A 14525-nucleotide genomic window follows, 5' to 3' on the forward strand; every position below is an offset into this window, starting at 1 on the left:
TCCGATTGGCTGCGGGCGGGTGTCGGGCGCGCGCCCCGCATGGGGGCGGGGGGGGCCGGCGGGGGGAGGGCAGGCCGGGTGCGCGTGCCCGCTGTGCGCTCCGCGCTGGGGCTCCGCGAGGAGGTGAGTGGCGGCGGCGGCGGCGGAGGGTCGGGCGGCCGAGGCGGCGGCCGGGGGGCGGAGCGGCGCCGCGCGGCGGGGCCCTGAGAGCCCGCCGCCCCCACCCCTGCCCGTCGCACGCACGCAGCGGAGACCCCCTCCCCCCACCCGGCCCCGCTCCTTCCCCGCCCCGCCGCGGGGGGGCCGCCCCGCCGCGCCCCTCCGGCGCCGCCGCCGCCGCTCCGCTGTCAGCGCGCCGCCCCCCGCCCCGCGGCCCCGCTCCCGCCCCTGTCATCCATTTGTCACCCGCCCCTGCTCCCGCCGTGCCCGCGCCCCCCCCCGCCCCCCCCCGGCCCTCTCTTTCCCCCGCCGGTCCCGTCGGCTCCCCCCGCCCCGCCCGCCCCGCCGCCCGCGCGCCCCTCACTCTCCCCGGCTGCTGTGTATGTTTCAGGGCCTGCGAGGAAAAGTTGCGAACTCCCCGAGTTGTTGGCTGTGGCGGAGGGAGCAGGTGTGCGAGCGGAGGGAGCGATGTAGGAGGCGCGGGGCGCTCCGAGGGGATGTGGGCATGGCAGGGCTAGGCTCGGCCCGCGCAGGGCGTCCCCGGGCGGCGGCCCCTCATCCCCCGGGCGCGGGGCACTGAGCGCCCCTTCCTCGGAAGCGAAGCGCGGAGAGCCCGGCGCGCCGCGGCCCTGCCCGGGATGGAGCCCCAGTGAGCGCCGCGGGCGGTGGGTCGGCGCTCGGGCTCGTGCACATGAAGAGTCTCCACGCCGTGTGGCTTCGCCAAGAGATCAGGCCCGCTGAGCTCGATGTTCTCGCAGGTGGGCCGCGTATGATGGAACCCGACTTCCTTTAAAGTGTAGCAAATCTCATTTTTTGATGGCCAAATGACAGCTTGACCCAGTCGTTTGCCGGTCAAGGGGCATTTTTTTGAATGTCTCTTTGTGGCGCGACGGCCAACGCAAAAATGATGGCGGCTTACAATGGCGGTACGTCTGCGGCAGCGGCAGGTCACCACCACCACCATCACCACCACCTCCCTCACCTCCCTCCTCCTCACCTCCATCACCACCACCACCCTCAGCACCACCTGCACCCCAGCTCCGCGCCCGCGGTCCATCCCGTGCAGCAGCACGCTTCCTCGGCAGCTGCGGCCGCGGCGGCGGCGGCGGCGGCGGCAGCGATGTTGAACCCCGGGCAGCAGCAGCCATATTTCCCATCGCCGGCACCGGGCCAGGCCCCTGGACCAGCGGCGGCCGCCCCAGCTCAGGTACAAGCTGCAGCCGCGGCTGCGGTCAAAGCGCACCATCATCAGCACTCACAACATCCACAGCAGCAGCTGGATATTGAGCCGGACAGACCTATTGGATACGGAGCCTTTGGTGTCGTCTGGTGAGTAGAGAAAAAACTGAACCGAGTTTACATTCTTTTCTACCAAATCATAGTTCATTCTTGTTTTTTCTCATTTGATCCAGAATAGAAGAAAGCTGCCCAGTTCTTTGCTGGCTCTTCTCCTTTCTTAGAAAGTTGGGTTCTCTTGTTTCTCTTGGCAGGGCGAGGTGAAGAACAACCCCTTGTTATCAGGCCGCACCATCAGTCTTGATTAGGACAAAAGCAGCGTGTTTGTGCACCTCCTGCACGTTTCCTTAGAACGTACGTGCTGTGTGGCTGAGCCGCACCTGCTAAGATTTCAGGTTTACAAACATTAGAAGATGTATTCTGACCTGACTTAAGAGCTAGAATTGAAAGCGGCTGAAAATGTCTTCCTGCCCCCGTCACCTGCCGGGAGCCGTGCCTGGGAGGCTGCCTGAAACAGAGCGCCTGAACTTTGCTCTCCTCTCGTAAATGCAAATGGGATTTTCTGTCCTGTACTGTGCTGCAGTACCTCGACTCTCTCAGCTGCTATGTCGCAGGATTTTCTCAGTGGGTCATAATCTCTTCTAATATATTTTGTGACCGCTTCACGCATGTCATAACTGCCCGTCAGGATCACTGGAGCGAAGCTAGCGTGGTTTTTGATTGTTTTTCGGATGAGCTGCTGCCAGGTTCCCAGTGCTCTGTGGCCGTCTGGGAGCAGCAGAAGGGACGCCGGGGTTTTGTTGTGAGAGCAGGCGCGTCGCCGCGCACTTCCTGCCTCGCCGGCACCAAGTTTGCAGCAGGTCAGCGGTGCGGCCCCGCGCAGCTCCTGCTTGGCTGTGGGCGCTGCGCTGTCACCGAGAGCAGCGGGGCTGCGGGGCAGAACGGGACGGCCCGCATCGATAGCTGGTGGCCCTGCCTTTAGAGCAGGCCGGTGTTTGTCACACCGCGTCGGCTGGGATTGCTGCGCAGGAGAGGCGTAGCTGAATGCAGTGACTGCTCTGTGTCCCTTAATGCAGGAGTTTAGTGCTGGCAGCAGGGAGCTGGGGGTGCTGCTGCACAGGCAGCATTGCTCCAGTTCTGCTGTGCTGAAGTGTTCAAAAAAAGTCCAGGAAAGAGTAAAAGCTGCAAAGAAAACTTTAAAGATTATTTTCATCTGTTGTTGTATTTTTTCTTGTTAAAGTGTGGTTTTTCATCTCAGTTGTTGCTAGCTTGCTTAAATTGGGAGCATTATGTAAGATCAGACCCTGTTAGCAGTTGGCTCAAACACTTTGTTTACCTGCGTGTAATTTTCCGGTCTTTATTTTTCCCAGTTTTATCTGCCAAAAAAAAAAAAGGTACAAAGAGTGATCTGCGTTCATAACATTCAGTGGAATAAAAGGTTACATTTGCATATTCAGTACTGAGAGCACTGGGGGAAGAGAAGTGTAGGATGAGGGTCTGCCCCGGGCGGAGGGCGGCAGAGCAGCACCAGGCTCCTCTGCTACCCCACGGCCGTGGGATGGAACTTGCAGAGCTGCTGTGCTAAAGCTGTAAGGGTGTGCAGACTGAGAACGTGATGGGTGGAATTCAGTTCCTCTTTGCTCACGTGTAGCTGAACTCTGTGCTCACTGTGCAGCCTTTGGTGTTTCACGTTCACTTTTGTGGGTGGGGCAGTGCTGAGCTGAGCAGGCCTTGTAAGCAGAGGTAAGCTGAATTTTAGGTTTCGTTCCAAACAGGAGTGCCTGTATAACTCAGTTCTGGCTATATGGGATAACAGAACCCGACACGAACATCGATTTGGGTATTTACAGTTCAAGTTAGGCATGAAAAATGCATCCTTTGGTACAAGTGTAACATGAAAAATTCAGTAACACAAGGCCCAGGCTAATTGTGTGTGAGGGTTCTATTGCATATCTGTATCTCTGTCTGAGCATCGGTTGGCGCTGACGAATAACCAAAGGGCTCATATCTGTACATTGGTGAGAAGTGCTGCTCTGCAGACGGTTGACGTACCTGAAGGAGTCCATCGTACCTCTGAGATGTGTTGTGTTGTCCAGAAGCTGCAGCTTGTCCCGCAGTTGGGAAGCAGCTCCTGCAGGTCTGTGCTGCTCCCCAGGTGCTGCCCGCACCGCGCACCCGTCCTGCTGCCAGCGGGACACTTTGTCCTTCACCTGCTCCCTGCCAGCACATTCTTGACGTGCTGGGAAAAAAATCAACCAGATTTTAGTTTCAGCAAAAAGTCCGTGCCCCACGTTTCAAAACGCGCATCAGATGTTTGGAAGTGTTGTGAGTGTTTTGGGGATGAGGAGCTGTCCTTCGCAAAGCGCTGTTCTGCTGGGGAGACGTGCTGCTGCCATCTGGTGGGGTTCGTAAAAATAACGACAGTAATAAGAAGAAGGCAGTGAGCCTGATTGGGGAGCGAGGGGCCGAGGGCTGATGCCTCTGCAGGACTGAAATTCCCAGAGCAGAGAGCAGCAGCGGCTGTGGGGGTGGCCGGAGTGGAACTGAGTGCTGTGTTGGTTGGGTTGGGACTCTGCCAGCTGTGTGCGGGTCGTGTCAGCCTTCTGTGCGCCGTGGGGTTCAGAAAGGTGTAGTTCGTCAGAGAGGATGGAACCAGGCAACCACTGTTATTACTATAAAAACTGCGGTGAGAGGCGTTTCTGTGGGAAATGTGCCACAAATGGCACACGAAAAAAGGCTGCACATTCTTTTTAAATTATTTTTAAAGGCACGATTTATGCAACTTTATGTTGCTGTGTGGCTTTCAATGTATTTGTTTCTGATAGTTTTTATTCAGGATGTTTGATAGCCGTGTGGTGCTGTGACGGTTTGGCTGATTTTGGGATAGATGTTGTGCTCGGGCTGCCACAACTTTGTCAAAGCAGAAATAATTTAGCCTAAATTTATACTTAGTTCCCAGCCTTCAAAGGCCTGAAATCACTGTAGCCAGTGCTAAGTTAAACATTGAAAGGAGTATTGCATAGAATTGATCACTGTGTAGACCCTAAAGCAATGTTAAGCATTTTATCCCCGCGCTGGCGCTGGTCAGAGCAGTGTCTTACAGAGCAGATGTCTGTGGGTAAGCAGGAACCCCCCAGCAGTACTGCGAAGGATCAACTTGTGTGCAGCAGGGATGCAGTGCAGATCATTTATTTTGGACAAATTGCTGGAATATGTGTTAGGAAATAAAGGAGGTTACAGCTTCAAAACCCTTATGAATAACTGCAGGATAAGCTCCCCTCTGAGCCAAACCAGGAGATGTTTTGCATGGTTAATGCAAATGGGAATGCAAAAGTTCAGTCTGGTATGTGCAAAGTTTAGAGAAAGTTCAATGAGTAAAATCTGCTTTGTGAAACCTTTTTGGATTTGTGGGTGTGAGATGTCCTTTTCTAAGCTAAAGCTCTTTGCATGATGGTCTTTTTCCTGTCCCTGAAAACGTACCTTTAGTGGAGCGTTTGTGAACAGCAAAAATATCTGATTTTAGCATTAGCATTTAGATGGGCACTGTTTTGCTTTAAACCATCTCACTTGCCATTTTATATTCATCTAAAATTACTTTTTTATTATCATTGATCAAAAAAGAACTGGAAAAGCTGTCTAAAGTTAACCCTAGAATTTTCGTTGTGAACCAGACTAACAGAACAGAGAGTGGAAGTGGGCCCTCCTGTGGGAGGCACAGAACATCCACCAGCAGTTGGATGAGAGCCTCTGGCAGGAGTCGGCCTGGCCCACCATGAGCAACAGAGAGAGGATCTCGACACAGCTTTCGAGCTCAGCAAGCAGCAGAAAAATGGGAAGAGCCTTCATGAGCTGCTGTTGCAGCTGGCTGAGGTGTGGCAGAGCAAGAACGAGTCGTTTTTATCCAGTTACCTCTTGGAGGAGATAACGTGTGCTGTGTTTCACACCTAATGCCACAGCTTAAGCATCTGCAGGTGATCGTGTCAGTGTCTTTTAAAGGGTCACTTTATTTATGTTGAATTCTGGCTCGGTTTGCGAAGAAGTAGAGTGGAAGAGTGGCACCCAGTTGTGTTACAAGACACCTTGCAAAGCTGCTATGGTTAAGTTGCTGGGGCTGTTTTCAGATTTCATGAAAAGAAGGATTCTGTTAACATGTAAATGGCAGTTCCCCAAATGTGCAGAAGGAAATCAAATGCGTATAGCAACTTCTTGTCCTTAAATCAGGCTCTGGGGCTAAGCGGCGTCCTCTCCACGTAATCTACTGGATTGTTCGTTATTGTCTCATGAGATGATGCAAGAGGGAAGGAATGTGGATAATATTTTTTTCTCAGCGTTGGGCGAGGACTATTTTGAATAAATCAGCTCACTGTAGTTTATGCCAAGGTCGGCAGTGCGCAGGTCACTTGAGCACTCATCACCCTCAGTTCTGCAAATGTTGCAGCAGAGTAGCTTGTAACTGGACCTGCAACCTCATGTTTGTTTCTCAGAAGACATTTCACTTCGGATGTTCTTTTCCCTCTCCTCACCATGCGTTTTCACTTCTTCTAAAAGGAGAGTTTATCTTGTCCCTATCAACTAAAGCAGAAGCCTCTCGTGTTTGTATGTGGGCCGAGGCGTCAGTGCTCTCAGCACGTGATTCAAGAGGTGGTAAATAGCAGCAGGAAGCAGCCTGTGCTACGTGTGGCTGCTGGGGGCAGTGGGCGGCACGGCGCAGCCCTTGGCTGTGGCATTGCCCGTGGTGACAGGCCTCATCCAGGCTGCCTCTAGCAGCAGGCCAACACAGAGGTCCTCCGCTGTTCTGCAGCCTTTCAGTGCAGTTGGTGTAGACAGTTGTAATTTGGAGTACGTCACGTAGCAGGGCTGGAAATTTTGCTTTGTTGTGAGTCAAACTGACTATTACGTCCAATCTTGTAAAGTAGACCCCTGAGTGAGGTAGTAGATGCCTAAATGAAAGTGGCTTATGACAGGCAGTACAAATATGTATGTAAAGGATGGAGGCTTATGTGGTTAATGCATTTATTTATTAATAATAGTATTTAACTGTAATAAGCTGTAACAAGGAAAAAGTGAATGCAAGTAGTGGAGCATGGGATGGGTAGCCAGAGGTGGTACAGACCACAGCAATTATCTGCCATCTGGTGATGGAGAGGCTGTAAAAATTGGTGTTGTACCAGTAAGCCAGGCTTTCTAAAAGGTAATGTCAGCAGCCCATTCTTAGGATGCATTTTCTTCCTTTGTTCTAGCTCTCTTCCACCCCTTTACATTGCTTCAGTCAGAGCATGTTAGAACGACCTGAACTTCATTATAACGTTTAAAATTGTGTTGGTTCTCGTTGGTACACGAGATTGATGGATAAATAAAGGTAGTCTCGTGTCAGCCTCGGTATTAGCTAACTTCCACGGCTATGGAATGCGGCCATGTACCACGTCTGGGAGTGCTTAGCAAGAACTTGAGCTTTAATCACAAGGCGGTAGCAGAACCGGTGTGTCTTAGCAGTATCTTTTTTTAATTTCCTGATGTGATTCTTCTCTATCAAGGCTTGGAAACGTCCGTGTGTGAGTGGAATTCTTACACTGCTTATGATGTTTCTGACAGCGAAATGTGATGGCAGGATCGTTTTGTAGCATGTGTGCATTGATAAATCATCCTCTTACTTCTTCAGTTTTTGTAGAGCACTGTATGTTGGTATTTGTGTCAATTACAGAAATGGTAATTCTAAGCATCGTGTTCAAGAACAGTTGCGGGAAGTTTGATGGAAAATTAAAAGGTATGGGGAAATGACTCTGTGGGCTTGGTGCGTGGCTTTGCTTTGTTACTCAGGTGGCACCAGGCCCTGCTCTCACTGCTGTCTCCATTTTGTTGGCTCCCTGTGGTGTCAAAACAGAACCTTTGCTTAATGGCGGAAGGGACGCAGAGTGCAGTGTTGAATGATTGGAGTCAGGTAGTTATTTTGGCTTAAGTCCTACATTTTTCACTTTTTTCTGAGAAGCTGCTGCCCATTCCTCCTCTCATGGAAGCGCGTATAGGGATTTTTATTATTCCAGTTAATACATTTTATTATTTAACATAAATACATGCGACCATTGAAGAATACCTGTCTATGAATAAAAAAAAAAACTTATTCCATAAACTTAATAGCAGCTTGCAGGAATGGGTGATCTTTGTCATGTGAAGTAACTGCTGGGATGTGCACTTGTTGAGCTCCCCACTGAGGTCAGGAAGGAAAGAGTCCAGCAGGCCCTGGGTGGACTGTTACACTGAAAACCATTTTATGTTTCTTTTAACTGTTTTGGTTACTCATGAATACGTTAAGGTTTGTTACAGTCTCAAGAAAAGCAGGAGGAGGTGTGCCCGGGTCTGTTTTCACTGCTTATCATTCAGGGCGATGTGAGCAGCTGAGGCTGGCTGGCCTGCAGGGTGCCTCAGTGGCTGCATTCCCACCTGTGTGTGAGGCTGTGTGAGCACTAAATGAGAGTTCAGCAACCCATAGATCATACAGTAAGCAGAACAAAAGCACTGGTAAAAGGGTTTTCTAGTATGACAGTAACTTTTCTTTGGGTGTTTCTGTAAATTCCTGTTGGCTTGCTGTATGGGAACTGCTGAGTCAGGGCCTGAACCACTGATGGAGTAACTGGGGAAAGGACCAGGTCAGCCCTGGCAGCACAGGTGAAGGCAGTTCACCTGTATGGCAGGAAGGGGTGGAGCCTGTCTCCTCTTATAGCTCATTTAAGGGCTGACTGCCACTGAGAATGGTTCTTGTCCTGGGGATCCCTTTTTGATGGAGTTTTCCCCTGTGAGCCTAGCTCTTTGGGGGATGGCTGAGCAGTCCTTTTTTCCTTCTCTTATTACACCTTTCTATTGCGTTGGTTCCTTTGTCATTGCACCTCTTGTAGCAGCCCTCCATCTCCTTGATCTTTCTGATTGTTACACTTGCTCACTGCGTGTCTCTGATTTGGAGGCAGGTTGTCTTGCAGGTGAGCATTTACAGCAGTGTGGTCAGAATGCCGTGGTTATCCCCAGACTGCCTGCAATCTACCTTTTCTTGTCTCCTAATTCCTTGGCTGGTACCTTTGGGTAAGACCAGCAGAGAGTATTCTGAATCTCCCGTGATCCTTTGAAGTGCTGGAAGCAGACCTTCATGGTGATCTGTAGTTTGTTGGTATTTAAGTAGAAAAAAGGGTTTGGCACTCAAGGTTGTATTTGAAAAAGTAACCTGCTCTGAAGTAAATGGAATCACACCTAGCACCTACCTTAATATTTATTGTTTATTGTTGGGAGCAGAAGTTCTGTGTAATAATTGCTGTTAATTTAAGCCCTTACAAAAGTAGGGAGAACCCTGCTTTTTTTCCTTATCCCATGTTCCTTCTGAATTGGCCTAATGAATTAACTGTGACTGTCATGACACTTTCTCTTTTCTTCTTTGATAGTGCCTCATCTTTTTTGACAAGTAGAGTAAATATGTGAGCTGAAAGACTCAGGTTTAATTTGGGAGCTGCATTTGGTTAAGGATGTGGCTTCACAGCCGCGTTTGTGGCAGCCCATTGCTGTGCCTGAGCTAGCATTTGTGACAGTGTCCTAGATCGTTAGTCTTGTGCTTAGTGCTGCTTCAGAAGTGAATATTCAGATTACGAATTGGAATGAAAGAATGCAAGGCTGTGACCTGGCAGAATGATGTTCAGGTTTGAATCTTGAAGCTGTTGTCAGTCACATTTTGGTATTTGATGGAGTGAGGGATGTCTGCTCCTGCAGGTCCGGAGTGCTGCCCGCGCTGTGCATCAGTGCGCGTTCTCTGGAGCAGCTCCGTGCCAGCAGCTGGCAGCAGGGCAGCACGGGTCCTCGTGGAGTAGTTTGCTGTGAGTCACCTGATTTAATTCCGATGATGAAGTCAGAGTGCTGTCTAACGAACAGCTTCACTAAAAGCAGGCTTTAGTCTGAAGCGGAAAGTACTTTTTTAAGTTATTGAAGATAGATAGATATCAGAGTGCTTTTCTGGTGGGTTTCAGATTTTCTCATTGATGTTATTTGAAAAAGTGAGGATTAAGGTCCTGCACTGCACTCGTGAGGCACTGACGTCCCCTCCTGAGCCCAGAACCTGAATTGCACCTTTCCTGCTGCCCAAGTGGAGAAGAGGAGAGGTAACTGAGACCTGCTTTGCTTTTTGTTTTCTGAAGGAGGTGGAAAGTAGGTGAATGTTGACAGAATGGGGACCAGCCCTGACCTACTTGTGGCTTTCTCTGATGTGTCTCAGGCACGTCACATTGCCATTGCTGCACTACTGTTTACTCATCTGAAGACTCATCTAAAATTTTAAGATACATTTGGTAATTTGGACATTAAATGTAGGTAGCATTACTGCTCCCACAGTTCTTCCCAAGCAGATTTTGTCGCCTATCATACAATCAGGTGACAGGAACCCTTCTGTAACAATTCTTATTTCATCTGGAACTGCTCTTTAAACTTTGGGTTAAAGGTGTTTTAGAGCCAGTAACAAATTCCCCTTTGAATTTTCTTTTTTTTTTTTTTCCCCAAGGCTCTATATTTTGCTTTAGAAAGTCCTGAGAAGGCTGGAATTACACCCACGGCGGTGATTTGTGTTATCACAAGGCTTTTGGCTGACTCAGAATAGAGAAACCCGTATTAGGGTTTTCAGGTCAGTTCATGGAGATCATTTAAATCTAAATGCAGCTTTGAAGCGGGTAGGTTAGACAAGGGCCCTGCAGGTCTGACTTCGGTGTTTCTTCACATGAAATTATGAAACTGAAATTGCTGCTGTGTAGGAGGGAAATTAGTTGGGTTTATAGCAGTTCAGGGTGTTTTTTGTGATGTGGGGCTTTGGGTTTTGTTGAGAATGAAGAAATGCTGTTTCCTTGACATTTAAAATAGTTGAAAGGCTGTAGATTTTTCTTAAATCTTTGTTAATACATCTCTTTAAAACAGAGGAAAAAAAAAAAAGTCATATATATTTGAAAAATATCCACAACTCCAAAGCATTTCCAGGCTCTTGGACTGTGCTGGCAGTAAGATTATTTTTTTCCTTGTGTTCTGATGCATCTCTTCTGCTCCTGCAGTAATTCAAAGAGTGGATGTGCAGTTCTGGTCACTACATGGGAAGGTGGGTTAAAAGGCAGCAAATTATCAATATTTAACATGAGTAAAACATACAGAGGAAGCTTCAAAAAAACTGATGCCCTATTGCCTTTTGTACAGAAACAAGGAAGCTGCCATTAATGTAGTTGTGCTCTTTACCACTACTGTCAAAATATATAAAGAATTATCTTCAGTTTGAGTTGCCATCATGAAAAGACACTGCATTGTCTCTGAAAGAGGTAGCACGAAAAGAGCTTTTGTTAGCTGCTGCTTCTGACAAAATAGACAGAACTGCTCCTTTTGTTTCTCAGCTCTTGGTTTTGGTTTATTCAGCAGAGAAAGAAGTGAGCAATCTCTGGTATGTGCTTACTTTGTCAGTTGTTAAATGTTGGTGTTGGGAACTGCAATTCTGAGTGAATTTAACAAGCAATGCTTGAATGTGAAGTTCTATGGTTGTGATGTCCACTGCCATGCAAAACAGATAAATGTGAATGCTGTTGTCTAAAATAATTCCTGACAAGAGGGATGGAAAGGGAGAATGGCAAGTAATAAATATTCTGTGTTCTAATATGGGATTCTGCATTATTATAACAAATATTCTGTATCATAGTAATGGACAGGAAAAAAGACTGAAACTTGAAGGTCAGTAAATAAGATTTTTTTCATATGCTGTCTAACAGCCAAGTGTGGTAGTACTGAGACAGTGGAGTGGCTGAAATGCAAAGGGTTTAACCTGGGAGATGAAGCACTGAAATGATGAGGTACTGGTTCTCAGTGATTATGTTTAGCCTGGTAGAAGTAATGAGCAAAGAGGAGTTTAATCATTGGGTTTCCCTGTTGCTTTGGTTCCCCTGCCCCCAGGAGAGGACAGTAGGAGGATGAGAGCTAGCAGCAGCAGCTTATAGTGAAATTTAAGACAGTGTACATGACTACTGCTGGAAACTAGATATCCATCTAGAGGATATGGCCAACAGTTTTATTAACCTACTTTCCTGTGGTGGTACAAAAATATTCTAGGAACTATGCCAAAGCCTAGAGGTTTGTTGGACATGGAGAAGGAGGTTTCACGTTTGGATTTTCTTTGGTTGGCCAACAGGGATGGAGGTCAGCAAATTGCGCCAGGAATGTAGTAGTTCCTGTAGTGATGGTGTGTGTTTAAAAAAACAGAAGTGCATGGAGATGTGCACGTTTATCATGTTTGTCAGTATCGCAGACCTTACAGAGCTACTGTGGCATTGACTGAAAAGAAGACTTGCTTGTACGGAATCAGAAGGTGGCACAGAATGAACGTCCTGTGCAGTGCAGTGAGTAACTGTAGCAGTGTTTCATATATAGGCAGTTGGAAAATAACTAAAAGAGGTCTTAAGCATAGCCAGAAAATGTACTGTAAATGGGGAAACAAGTTTGATTTGAAAAGCAGTTTCAGTTTTAAGCTTCCATGAAGGAAGCCAAATTAAACATTTTTAAAGATATTAACCATAACAGTATCCCTTTAATTTTCTATCCTTTTCTTTTAAGTAAGATACTCTGAATCAATTTTTCTTCAAGGAGACAGATTTCTTGCAGTAATCAGTTTTGCTTTTAGCTCTGATTTTTAAAGAATAAGTGATAATGGCACACATGCTCGAGGGTGTGATTAGAACACAGCATTAAAAGGCTTTTTAGGACATCTACAGTTGAAAAAGGAGCTCTGGAGAGGTCTGCATTTGGCAGCTGAGCAAGATGGAATAAAGAACACCTTTGAAGTGTGATATGAAGAACAAGTTGCTTAACCCTTTCACATGAAATACCTTTTGGTGAAAGTTAAGTCCAGGTGTTTTCTTTGGACTCATCTTAAAGTTATCCATTAAATCTATTAGCTTGTGTTCATCCTTTTTCTTCCTTGAATGGATCCTAAATCTCAAACAAGGCTCTCGTTGACAGCATTTGCTGTTAGCAAAAGACAGTGAAGCAGGCTGCTTCTTTATGTTGCAGTTATGCATCCAGGAGAGAGCAACAGGTGTCGTATCTGCTGGGGGGAGGCTCTGCCCTTACATCCTCCAATAGATCTCTTGAGCTCTTACCTCTGGCTGTCACTGCAGTGTCTGCATGGGCCCTCACTGCTCGCACAGCAACTGGTCTTGTTTGTCTGTACCTCAGAAGTAAAGGTGAGCATAAAAAAGCTTTGCTCAATGGTATCATCTCAGCTATCTTTTTCAGTTTGCTTTTGTATCATATCTTTTAAAATAAAGAATGACTGTTCATATTTCATTTCTGCATCTTTGAAGTATTGCCAACTGGAAACTGCTGCACAGCAATTGTGACCCGAAAATCTTATCAGCACATCAATTTCTTAAATATCTCCAAAAATAACAGCTGTTCTTTCTGGTAATAAGTCTTTTAACAGTGCAACCCTGTCTGTTTCCCATGCCCATGTGCTGCTATCAGCACTGACTCGTGCTCAGTGTTCTGTTTCAAACGCTTTAGAAGTGTGGCTGCTGGCAACTCTTGGTAGGCAGCGGTTTGCATCAGAAGCATCAGCAGATTTTGTGGCCACTTTGTCCATGAACTGGTGAAAATGTGGGCATGCATCGTGTCAGCGTTTGTCTTACATGTGCCTGTCTTGTGTGCCCTGAGCAGACAGCTAACATATTGTGCTGGTAGGATGGGAAGAACTCGCTTTGTCCCCAGGCGTTCATCTCGGCTTCCACCTCTGGCCCGTGCCCTTGTCGCCCCAGTGGACAGATGTACTTCAGTTCTGTGTACTTCTCTGACTTCAGTTTCTTCTTCCTCACTTACGATGCTGTGACGGATGAGTAGATTTCCATCTGTTCATTCTTCCTTAGTGGCAATGGGCCTCATGCTGGAAGTTTTACAAAGCTTTCCTCAGAGTTGTGGTTGGTACAGCAAAGTGAAGACAGCACAACTGTAATGTTTTTCTCTTTCTCCTAACTTATCTGTGTGTGGCTTTTCTTTCAAACAGAATAATTAAAATGATTATGAATATTTCCTTTAAACCACAATCTATCAGCTTTTGCATCTCTTAAACAATGTGTGTAGAGCCAGAGGGTAAAGCACATTATAATGCCACGCTAATTGTGTGAGTGTGTATGCTAAGTTTCTCCTGTTGTGAAAATCCAACAAAAACAAACCCTCTCCTGTAATGGTGCCATGCAATTAGCCACCACTCCCATTCGCCCTTGCAGAGAAAGCCACTCCACTAATAGGACAGGAATTAACCTGTATTGTAACTGATAGCACTGACTTTGAATTCAGGTTTGGCACACAGGGAAAGGGGAGACTCGAGCAGAATTTAGAAATGAGAATTCTCAAGTCAGCAAGCCCTGCTTATCTGCAGGTGAGCCTCCATTTTAAGCTGGGTCTCCTACCTCCCTCTGCAGCTCGCTGGTAGAGGAAGGCATTTCCAGAGGGGCATTTCCAGAGGAGCATTTCATGTGTTACCCAAGACAGGCACTCCATAATGAATAATCCCACCTATCTTTCTCCTTACTGACTATTCAGAGCCTGTGTGACCGTCTGGTCACCGACCATGTTTGACACTGCCCAAGCTGTCCGTGGCAGAGACAAAGCAGTGTGTCTTCTCTTAGTCTCCGCTCTGTTTTGATGCTGTCTCTGTGCAGTGAGGCAGGTCGGGGAGGCACACACGAGAGCTTCGTGTTAGCAGCCATGTGTCCACTTTCTAACGTTTGGCTAAATTTATTCCTACTTTAGCATTTGTGCTTAGTATTTCAATGATTTCACTGCCATTAGGAACTGCCGAAAAAAACCTTCAAAATGTGTGGGCTTATCTGTCAGTAATTCTACGCAGAGACCAGATGTACGTGCTGGGCCATCGGACCCAGTGAGCGTTCCCCCGGCAGGTGAGGTGATGACCACACACCCTTACCTGTCCTTTAACTGGTCCTGGGAATCATATTGGTTCTGTGAGCATTTCTAAAGTATTTTTTGTTCTGTTTCACTTCCGAATGTTCTGAGAGTCTTTGTTATAAAAGATACAAAATGCCTCTAAGCATTCAGACTAAAGCAGAACTCTTAACCTGAGTAGC

The 14525-nt window shown here is 47.5% G+C and overlaps 1 protein-coding gene across 3 annotated transcripts in view; it reads left to right on the plus strand.

Annotated features, from left to right (window-relative positions):
• NLK (nemo like kinase) overlaps positions 1 to 14525 on the plus strand; it is a 40056-nt gene that overhangs the window by 617 nt on the left and 24914 nt on the right. For 2 of the 3 annotated variants that reach the window (XM_031591432.2, XM_031591430.2), the window contains exons 1-2: positions 28 to 123; positions 551 to 1488. In XM_031591432.2, coding sequence (XP_031447292.1) covers positions 1031 to 1488 — 458 coding nt within the window. In that variant the 5' untranslated portion in view covers positions 28 to 123; positions 551 to 1030. Of the gene's footprint in view, positions 1 to 27; positions 124 to 550; positions 1489 to 14525 lie in introns of those variants that run through there. The other variant, XM_090122274.1, reaches the window with a different exon arrangement.

This window comes from Phasianus colchicus, chromosome 21, assembly GCF_987193195.1.
Source record: "Phasianus colchicus chromosome 21, bPhaCol1.hap1.1, whole genome shotgun sequence".
NCBI classification, from domain to species: Eukaryota; Metazoa; Chordata; class Aves; order Galliformes; family Phasianidae; genus Phasianus; species Phasianus colchicus.